General features: G+C 48.1%; 1 protein-coding gene across 4 annotated transcripts in view; it reads right to left on the bottom strand.

Annotated features, from left to right (window-relative positions):
- Positions 1–2,301: 2,301 nt before the first annotated feature.
- MFN2 (mitofusin 2) overlaps positions 2,302–10,375 on the bottom strand; it is a 15,943-nt gene continuing 7,869 nt past the window's right edge. For 3 of the 4 annotated variants that reach the window (XM_019511715.1, XM_019511714.1, XM_019511716.1), the window contains exons 5-18: positions 10,205–10,329; positions 9,833–9,941; positions 9,643–9,750; positions 8,986–9,139; positions 8,683–8,750; positions 8,370–8,491; positions 7,939–8,065; positions 7,022–7,126; positions 6,475–6,577; positions 5,914–6,134; positions 5,611–5,766; positions 3,585–3,781; positions 3,072–3,206; positions 2,302–2,717 (exon numbers count right to left, since the gene is read on the bottom strand). In XM_019511715.1, the coding sequence (XP_019367260.1) occupies positions 2,648–2,717; positions 3,072–3,206; positions 3,585–3,781; positions 5,611–5,766; positions 5,914–6,134; positions 6,475–6,577; positions 7,022–7,126; positions 7,939–8,065; positions 8,370–8,491; positions 8,683–8,750; positions 8,986–9,139; positions 9,643–9,750; positions 9,833–9,941; positions 10,205–10,329 (1,800 nt within the window). In that variant the 3' untranslated portion in view covers positions 2,302–2,647. The remainder of the gene's footprint in view (positions 2,718–3,071; positions 3,207–3,584; positions 3,782–5,610; positions 5,767–5,913; positions 6,135–6,474; positions 6,578–7,021; positions 7,127–7,938; positions 8,066–8,369; positions 8,492–8,682; positions 8,751–8,985; positions 9,140–9,642; positions 9,751–9,832; positions 9,942–10,204; positions 10,330–10,375) is intronic. The other variant, XM_019511717.1, reaches the window with a different exon arrangement.

The following is a 10,375-nucleotide window of genomic DNA, read 5'->3' on the forward strand; positions in this document are numbered from 1 at the left end:
ATTGGCCGGCGCCGCCGCCCCAGCATGCCCCGCGCCAACGGCCCGCGCTCTTTGACCACACACAGACGAGCCGGGTCGTTCATCCTTTATTCCGGGGCCCGCGGGCGCGGGGAGCCCCGCCGCCCCCCAGTCTCGCGTCCCCCGGGCCGGCAGCGTTTCGCGCAGGAACAAAGCGGGGAAGCCGGGCCTGGCACTGCGGCGGGGACAAGGCAGGGGGCTACACGTGGGTTCAAGCCGGTTTCTTCCTCACGTGCCGCTCAGGCGTCTCTGCTGCTGCCCCCACAGCCACGAGCTTTCCAGGACGCATAGGAAGACACCCCAGCCTGCTGTGAAACAGCCCGCCTCGTGGGAGCTCCCCTGGGAGCCTGCAGCCACCCGCCTGTCACATTGCTCCTCCGTTTCGCCAGTGGCAGTTGTGGCTCATGCCCTGCCCAAAGCACGGCATGACTTCCCTGCTGCAAGCGAGGAGCTGCCCCCCTGACTCATCCACACAGGCAGCAGGGTGGAGGCCACAAAAGCGGGAAGTTGGGGTTTGTTTGCAGAATGGGTGCGGCAGAGCAATGGGTTGTTCCAGCCACTCCAACGTGTGTCAATAAGAGCCTAAGAGTGCACATCCAGAGGAAGAGTTGGCCATCTAACCTCTGCAGGGTATAACTGCAGGTGCAGATTACCGGTGTCTGTTCTCGTTAGGAAAGAGACTGGGTCACTTCACAGAGACTAGTTACCTGATGCTAATGAACTTCCAGTCAGGGCTGTGTTCACAGCAGGTGGACAGAAGGAAAAGGTTCTCTTAGCTTAAAGCCATCTCACCCCTGGTGGAAACCTCTCCTCCCCTTCTACCCAAGCTGCCTTGTCTTAAACCTGGGATATTATAACAAAAGTCAGTTTGCCCACACTGCTAATTCATGCAAAATCCCAGTGCAGAGCCTAAAACAAGAAAGGCTGAAATTTCCTTCAGATAACAGCTAGCATCTCGTCCCTCCTTTTGGAGCTACGTCACTACTGACACCTGTGTCTGAATCAGCAATAAATCCTAAAGCCAGTTGGATACAACTTTCACATGAAAGTCCAGTCACCAATAAGACAAATTCCTTTCAGTCTTTCTAAATTCAGCTGGAACCTGTTTATACCCACCCCGTTTCTTTGCTGGGTTTGATGCTAAACTGGGACAGTCAACCCAGGACAGTCGAGAGCAATATAGGGACTCAACTTAGAGATGTCAAGGGAAACCCAAATCCCACCAGCCAACCTGGATCTCGCCTGGCAAGCAGAAAGCTTTGAAACACATAGGTGGAGCCTATTCCTGGCACTTACTGAAGTCAGCAGGAACACTTCTGTCCATTTCAGCTAAAACGGTCAGGCCCTGCTAATTGCAACATATTACACTGAAAATTAGCGATTCCTTTAGAGCCAAACCCAAAAGCCAATCTGATCTGCTTACAAATAAAAAAAGGTCACCCTGACTCTGGCTGCCTGAGCATGAAGGGTCCCAGAAGTACAGGCTTCTCAGACTCCACACAAACTGCCCTGGATCAGCACATCTTCATTCTGTTGCCTTCCTTAAAAATAAAAACACTGAACCATATTAATGCACAGACAAGCAACTTCCCATGGAAGCTCTCTACAAAACAAAATCTTTTACAGCTTGGAATCACTCTGTCTTAAGGGCCAAGTAGTGGTGATGGCATTTGAAAGGCCTGCTTCCAGAAAGACAGCTATGTTCTTAAAAAAGCCCCACATCCATACTTCACAACACAGCTACTTAAATACTGTCAACTGGCTGCTCTCTACATTCTTATTATACCTCAGCAAGACACCAAAATTACCAAATGCAACATTAGTTCCACTAACTCCCTAACAGCCAGCTATGTCTTTGCAGACTATGTGCCTATGCAGTGACATGGGGCAGGCAAGTCAAAAATTTTTCTATGCTAAGGGACTGAAGGGAAAGAAGCCAAAGCCTAACAAGAAGAAATCTGCTCGAGCAAGATCCAAATTCCAGCCTGCCAGAAGAGATCCATCTTCTGTCAAGAGCCCTGAACATTCTCTCCACCGCTAACACACGTGCTTTTCCATGGAAAGAAAAGGAACCATGACTCTCCCGTAAACTGGATTGCCACTAAAGAGCAATGGAAAAGCACGGATAGGTGTGAGACAAGATCATAACATAGGCATCTATATGTGCCTGGGGTGAGAGATCTGGGTTTAGATGAACATCTGTTTATCATTCACACGTGAACTTGGGGCTTTGAACCTGGATTATCAAGTTCCAATGGCATCTGCTAATCAGAAAAATTCATCAAGATGTAAAATGTGTTAGAATTAATTTGAACTTCACCAGCTTTGGTGATTAAGAAAGTGGCAACTCCTGTACTTTACTCTTCATTAAAAAAGCCCCCTGTCAATGTATGAAGCAGAAATGCCTCCTGGAATCATCTCATTCCCCAGCAGGCAAAAATAAGACCTATAAATAAGTAGTGTTTAGAGGCTGGACACAACACATGGAAGCAGAATCCTATCGTTCACTTCGTGAAAGGACACAGCATGGGCGCATGCTTGTGCCTCTGAGGGACTCCATCACCCACCATGCTCTCCGCAGGAGTTAAGAGAGTGTTGAAAAGAGAGGGTGTTGTCTCAGCTTCCCACACTATCTGCTCTGCTGCAGGTACTGATGTGTGAACATGTTGAGCTCGCTGTCTAGCCAGCCTGCTTTATTCCTGTAAGGAAGAAAAAGAAGTCTCAGTTTGACTTGCGTGATAGTCAAAATTCACCTCTCTGAATCTGAAAAAGCCCGTTCTACTTAGATGCTGTTTGAGGTAGGAGAGGCTGGTGAAAGCCCAGCTGAGTTATGAGGTACCAATGTCTTTACCGTAAACTAAAATCCATGCCACAGCTCTACTGAGAAGTGCCAATGACCAGGGCCAATCTGAGCAATTGTCTACAGGGCTGGAGTGCAAGGGCACATTCGGGCTTGTGTGGTCCAGGGAAACCCCCTGAATAATACAAAACCATTTCTCCTTTAGAAAAGGACATGGTGACGTGGATTTGCTGGCAGGAAGAAGAGATCTCACCTGAGCAGTTTTGCTTTGCTCTGTAATGAGTCCAAGACCTCAATTTTCTTATTCATGGCAGCAATTTCCTCTTCAAGATTTTCCCGCGTGAGATCGACCTGCTGACACAAGTGAGCAAATGTTCCAGCTAGCTCCCTAGGAAATGGGCGGAGGAGGGAAGAGAGAGGACAAAAGAAAGACTGATTAAGTACCAAACTCCCAGCAAAAACCTCTTCTGCTGTGCAATAAATTTGACTGTATGCTCGTCAGAAAGACTGCAGTGAGAGCACCTTTCTACTACACCTCCTGGACTGTGACAAGAATCTTGGAAGTCTGACCTCAAGGAAAGTCATAAGCATTAAGACTAGTACTTAATAGCACTCTGATATAAGCACTAGGGCTTTCATGCATGCTCCTGTTTACATTTTTAGTCCTGAAGCTAGGCCCATGTATATTGAACATAGTGAACCTCTGTGGCTGTGGGAGATTTCATGGACAGTACCATTAAAGCGCTCTTATTTAGAAGAGACTCACTGTTGGACTTGGTGGCTGCAGTTGGAACCTGTGTAGCTGACAATGAGCTGCAGTTTCTCGCTGGCATACTCAACAAACTGGCGCTTGAAGGCTCTCTCCTTCGCTTTCGTGGTCCAGGTGAGGCGCTCGTACACATAAAGGAGCCCGTAAAGGCCAAAAGAGAGTGCAATCAATCTCCAGCCCACAGCTTTCCAAACCTGCGCTCAGCACAGAAGAAAATGAGCATGAGTCATTGGCTAGGAAGGAGGCAAATGTCTCCCAGTAGAATAGAAAGCAGCAAATGTATGTTCTAAGCACATGCTGCCAAGACAGAAACAGCCAAGTAGTAACCCTCCCTTGCTCTCTGCCTGAGGAAGTCATCCCTCTCTGCTACTACTGCCCATTCTATACAAGGAGAACAACCCCACCTAACAATCAACTGGCATGTCACAGGTGCTGTGCAGACTAACATTTGCAAGGCATTTGGAAAACATCTATAAGTGAAAGAGATCTCTCTCCTGTTTGCAGCGTCCCTGTTTCTGAAGGGAAGACCACTTCTGAAGAGATATTCTGTCTCCAAGCAGTGCAAGACACTGGAATAGGCCTGGGGCAGGGATCTAGGTACGGTACACCTTCTAAGATCAACCTAATGTCTTATTTTTCAAAAAGTGGTCCCCAACTGTCAGTGCCCAACTTGAGACATCTTGAGTTTCTTTTCAAAAGCACTAAGCAAATTTAGGCCCGTGCGAAGCAGCTAGTATTCCCTTCGGATTCAGCTGGTTCAGGGGGGACGATGATTCAATTTGGTGATTCAAATCACTGTCCTGAATCAATTCTGATGAATCTCCAAATCAGCCAGGCCCATCCCTCGCCTGCCCTCCCAGCCCAGCAATGGCTGCTCCAGCTCCTGGCTGTTTGGAAAAAAAGAGCCCCAGGTCACCAGGTGCTGCTGGTGGGGGGTGGGTGATCCCTGCTGCCCAATGCTGTGTGGGGCACTCTGCAGGAGCCCCTAACCCCTCCCTGTTCCCCCACAGGTGCCCTACCCAGGCCAGCTCCAGCCCTTTAAAGGAAAAAAAACAAACAAACGAGAAAAGCCCCACATTCACCGCTCCTGCCAGCAGGGGGTGATCCCCACTACCTCCCACCATGTTAGGGGCTCTGCACCAGCCTCCCAAAGCCCCAAGGCTGCTACAGGAGTGGAGAGTCTGGGGGCTTTTCTTGGGGTTTTTCTTCTTAAAGGGCCAGAGCTGGCTCAGACAGGGCACCCGTAGGGGGGCCAGGGAGCTCGTGGAGAGCCCCCCCATGTGGCATGGGCGGCAGCAGGGATCACCACCCCCCCGGCCTGGCAGCACCCATTGAGCACCAGGGCTTTTTTTATTTTTTTTTTTAAGTACTGGGAGCTGGGGCGAGTGGGGCAACCATGGAGGGGCCGGCAGGGGGTCCCTCCATGGTCCCCTCTTCCAATGCCCCCTCCCCTGCCCCTATTCACCAGCTTGGAAGCTGCAGCCACTGGGGACTACCCGAATCAAAGCTCTCCGAATCTTTGGAAAAGATTCCGAATCGTGCCAAATCTCCTCCAAATCAAACCACCACCCAAAGCTTCATACAGCCTTACTAAGCATGTATACCTCCAAGTCTGTTGGTGGTGCTAGGACCCAACATCTCCGAGAAAAAAAAATCAATCCAACCTGTCTAAAGTTGAGACCCCCCCACCCACAAATGCATAGATATCAAGGAAAGATCAAGCTGGTAAAAGTGTCAGCTTCAACCTCTTGGTTTCTCCAACTCTAACTTCTTGTTCTCCAGGAACAAGGATACTTCACCTCACCAAGAGTAATATGCTTTAAAAGTGATATCTGAAAGATCCTGAATCTAATCCTAAGTTTCAAGAAAATGACTCCATCCTAAGGAACATCAAGGGGAGACAATGATTTGCTGTGAGATCCACAACAGACAGGAAACACCCCAGCAGATACTGCCTGAAGCCTATAGTCCAAATACTTGCAACAGTGCAACCACCAGTGAACACCATGGCTTTTCAACCCACCACTCCACCAATCACGAGGATCCCCATGGAAGTTCTGGAGGTGAGTGATGCCAATCCAGTCACCATAGACACCATGAGCTCTTCCTGGGTCATAGAGCCCTGAGGTAGGGGAGGCAGACTGGGATTCGCTGGGGTTAAAGGTATTGGACGCTGAACCTAATTAGAAAGGAAGAGGAAAAAAATGCTGCAGATAAGAGGGCGAATGCAAGCTGAAGCCAGTTATTTTAAAGCACTGACAGCCACTGTTATCTTCAGCAAATGCACTATCCATTAGTGACCCACTGAACGTTCAGAAAGTTTTACCTGGTCATTATAGCCCATCAAGGCCCGACAACTATTTTTTGGTCCCAAAAACCTATTCACAAGCATAGTCCAGCCAAGTGAGAAGTGGAACTCAATGTCCTCCTGGAAGTCAGCACAAAGTTTGTCGCAGTTCAGGTCATAGCTGAGTGTGAAGCACTGGCGGGGGACCAACATGTCTACCTGGCCTCGCAGAGAGACTGGGAGAAGTGGTTTTAATCCATCTGTAAAGACAGAAAGTCAGACGGGGGGGGGGGGTTGGGAGGGAAGGTTGCACTCATTAGGTTGGTTAGAATGGAACCAGTCGGACTCTCAATTCTGTGATCATGTTGGTCATTGCCTCTTCAATCTCTCTCTCACACACAAATCACTTGGAACATCTGACCACAAGTAGGACTTGAAAATGTCCCAAGACCAAAGATGGCACAAAAGGTGAGAAGCCCCAGAGATCAGTCAGTCAATCTTCTACTTCTAATTTTAGAAGAGATCATTCTGGCAACTTCTCCCCCTCCTCACTCCCTATAATGGTTTATGGACCTCTGGGGGTCTGAATGCTGTACTGACCTATCATTTCTTGCTGCATGGTTTGCAGGGAGGCAGTGATGACATTAGAGCAACGATCTGACATGTTACGGCCCAGGCCTTCCTCAATGTGTCGATGAAGTTCCTGAAGTAGACAGAGTTTATTACATGGAAACCCAGACAACTGCAGTTCTTGGAGTGTCCTCATATGACTCACTGAAATAAAGAACATTTTTCCCCAGCACAGGGAGCTTATATGGTCTGTTTTGGGGGAAAAACTGGATCCCTTTAATCCATGTGATGCGAAGTACAACCGCAAACAGCAACCATTAGTGACTTAATGTAACACACTGTGATTCAACACTATGCATTACTAAAATGACATCAGTCTGGAAATTCCTTTTCTAGATGCCGTTTTTTACTGAAACTGACAAAGCGCAAGAGAATTTCAGTGCTCTGAATACAGCCTACCAGGCTGTTTAATAGGATGTTTAAAATCTTGGACAGCTGGTGTGATTACTGAATCATTAGAGCAGGAAATGACTGTTTAGGCAACTGGTCCAATATGCTGGACACAAACATCACTCACATTCTTGTAAACTTTGAGGACAACTGAGGATGGGTGGAAATCCATCTGGTATTCATCTACTAACACAGAGAGCCGCCGGATCTCTTCAGCCATTGCATTGGATACCTAAAAAAGGTCACACAGTTTGCACAGTGCACGAGTTCATGAGTCAAGAAGCCTCCTGACAACTTTAGACAGCCATTAGGATACCGGTTGGAGGGGAAGAACGCAGGGGACTATATCTGCATTTCAGAGTAAAACCAGTAAGGGATGAGGGACTGGGATACCTAAGAGGCAAGAGACAGAGATGCTGAATGCATGAATCATGGGATATGAGGTTCCTAAGTGGGAGAAAGGGGTGCAGATCTTTATAAAAAGCCAGGCAAAGACGAAGCCTGCGGGATCGCCTCATCACCTAAGATGACCTGCAGATCCTCCAGAAAGACTTTCTGAATACCTGGACCTATGCAAGACTTTCTTGTCTTTTTGGCTTATTATGCTGCATTTGAAGTTAGCTTAACTGGTGTGTGCTGTCACTGTCTTACTGGACAATGTCTTAGCTTAGACAGAGTTTTTTTCTGATGTTCTTTGATGCATACTTGAAATTGCAAATTGCTGTGCTCAATAAATGCACTCTTTAGAGAAAGCACTATTCTTGTTCAAGCATTTATGAATTCAGTGCCACTACCTAGAGTCTAATATTTTAAGTCTGGTAACACAGTTTCCTCAAAAGTGTCAATGAACAGATTAATCCTGCAGCAGCAGCAGCAAGGCTCCACCACATCTGCTCTGGCACAGCCACGTGGCCTCAGTGCTTGTCCAACCTGTTGTTTACTCCAACTGCACAGTTTCAGCGTCTCTTCTGCTTCTCAGTCGCCCTTTGGACCTCTCCTCCCACCCCAAGTGGTGCTGCCCTGGCCTAGCATACTCTTCCTTACCTGTCTCTCCACTTCTTCTGTGATCTGTTTTATTTTCAGCTTATAGTCCTGGGTGAGCAACTCCAGCTGTTTTTCAATGAAGCCCAAGCGCTCCTGCCGATCCTCACGCATCTCCAGGCAATAAACCCTGAGGGAAGGTGTCAGGTTTAGTTCATCTCCGATAGGCTAAAAGGACAAACATTTTCTTCCTGGGACAGGGAATGACAGTAGCTAAAACACAAGTAGTGTGTGGGACAAATAGGCGATTTCTTCCCATCTGTGCAGTCCGTAAGATGCAGGGTTACTGGTATATATCCCCCTCCTTTCCCTGAAACTTTTGCTTAAGGTACAGAGATTTTAAATGCAAATGCCCTCCTGCTGCCCCCAACTCGCTCCTTAAAACAGTCCGTGCAAAGTTCAGTTTTGTTTCCACCAAGAGTGCAGCCACTAACCTTTGCTCTTGGGCTGCAACATGTACTGAGTCCATGATGAGACGGACATCCTCTGCAATCTGCTTGGCTCTCACTGTATGCTGCTCAAACTTGGTTTTCACTGCAGACTGCGAGATGCATTCCTGCGCAAATGGAGACAGCCATCAGGAAGCCAGCAGCAAGCAGAAAGGCATTGACAGAGGCCTGCTTTATCATGTCACTGACTGTCAAGACACAGCTACAGCTAAACCTAAGTTTACAAGACCCATCTCCCCTTCCCAGAAGCAGGACTCTGAAGAGAAGGACAGGAGTGTGGTGCGATAACGATGCTCACCTCAAATCGTCTCTCGAAGTTCTGAAACTCGAACATTCTCACTTGGAAGCCCTCTGCCAGCGCTCCACCTGCAGGACAGCAATGTCAGCATGGCAAGCTTCCAGAAGGCAAAGGCTTTGAAGAAACAGGCCTCCAGATCAGTTACTACGTCACCTTCCTGTTCACTTCTGGCCTCTATCCCCTGCCCACAGCTCACTTATCACCCACCCCAGCTCCAAGTTGAATCACCAACATATTATCTGAAGTGGGACAATCGCTACTTTTCCACACGAGAGCAATGGAAGAGCTGGTAGTTCTCCACACCTCCTTCTGGCATCCCCTGGGCTTTCTGGATCCTAGCGTTCAGCACTTCCTTTGCAGACACAAAGAAGATGCGGTCCCCAGCCTGAGCTCGATCCACCACGCCCAGCTCGTCCACCAGGAAGCTGCTGCAGCGCTCCATGTGCTGCCGACGCACCTGAAGCAGAAATCCAGGGCAAGCTGTTCAGTCTGCTTGACAGTCTGTGCCGCTGCCTTCAGTGGCCAAGACAACCAGACACCCCCTGCAGGCCTTAGTAAGTGATACAAGTAAAAAATGGAAAAAGGTATCCCACTTTGCTGTTCTATAGTACCTTTCCCAGGCTCTGAAAGCACTTTTCACATATTAAGCCCCACCAGACCCCTGTGAGGCAGGTGAATATTCTAGCCATTTCACAGATATGTTAACCAAGGCATAAAATCATTTGCTCCAAGCAACAAAAAAAATGGCATCAATGAGAACTCAGGAGCTGCGTCCCCAGAGCTTTGTTTTAACCAGTAACCTGTTTTTACTTCAACCCCTTTGCTCTCAAATGGCTCCACATTATGGTAACTAAAATGTAAACTATAAGAGAATCTCCTCCTAGTGCCACTCCACCCTCCATTTTTGTAGAGAGCATCCATTCCATGAGTGAGGAATACTCATGTAAACCTAGCACTGACCTCTTCCATGTACTCTGGCTCAGAGGCTGATGCATCCCAGCGGTTATTCAGGATGAAAATATTGGGCCGAGACAAACGCTCATTCACCTTGTGGAAGAACTGCTTCTCCTAGACAAAGGGAAACTTGCATGTCAAAAGCCTGAGCATCTTCCTAAAGCCAAGGAGAAGTAACAAGCAGCCGCGGAGTTACCGTTTGCATTAGCGTGGACTCTGAGTTTGCTACCAGCACAAACACATCAGCATCCAGGCAGAACTTGTCTATCCAGCTGTCCAGCTCTGTGGTCACATCAATGCCCGGGCTGCAGAGAGGAGAAATCGAATGTCACTGTAGCTCCAAAACTTCAAAGATATTCCTTTTTTAGGGAAAGTCTACTGAATTGTATTAGGGAAGCTGGTTAGAGCTGTTCAGTGCAACCACTGTCTAATACTTGGGCTACATGCCTAGGAGTTACTTAGGCTGAGCACTGAAAACAAATAATAGCTAAACTGCTCCCTGTGCATGTCTATTCAGACTCCTATCACTTTTCCAAACAAGCTCCAATTGTAAAAAGGAATCTCTCACCTGTCCATCAGCACCAGGTCGTCTTTTAGGAGAGGACACTTGGAGTTGGGCCACATTACACTGACGAGGCTACCAGCATTCAGAAGTTCATTTTGATGCAAGGCATGAGCCAGCTGGTTTACTGTCTGTCCAAGAGATGGGTGGAGTTTGGGGGGGGGGGGGGGGGAAAAA

The sequence above is a fragment of the Gavialis gangeticus genome, unplaced genomic scaffold (genome assembly GCF_001723915.1).
Source record: "Gavialis gangeticus isolate Ggan-Ray unplaced genomic scaffold, GavGan_comp1, whole genome shotgun sequence".
Classification (NCBI taxonomy): domain Eukaryota; kingdom Metazoa; phylum Chordata; order Crocodylia; family Gavialidae; genus Gavialis; species Gavialis gangeticus.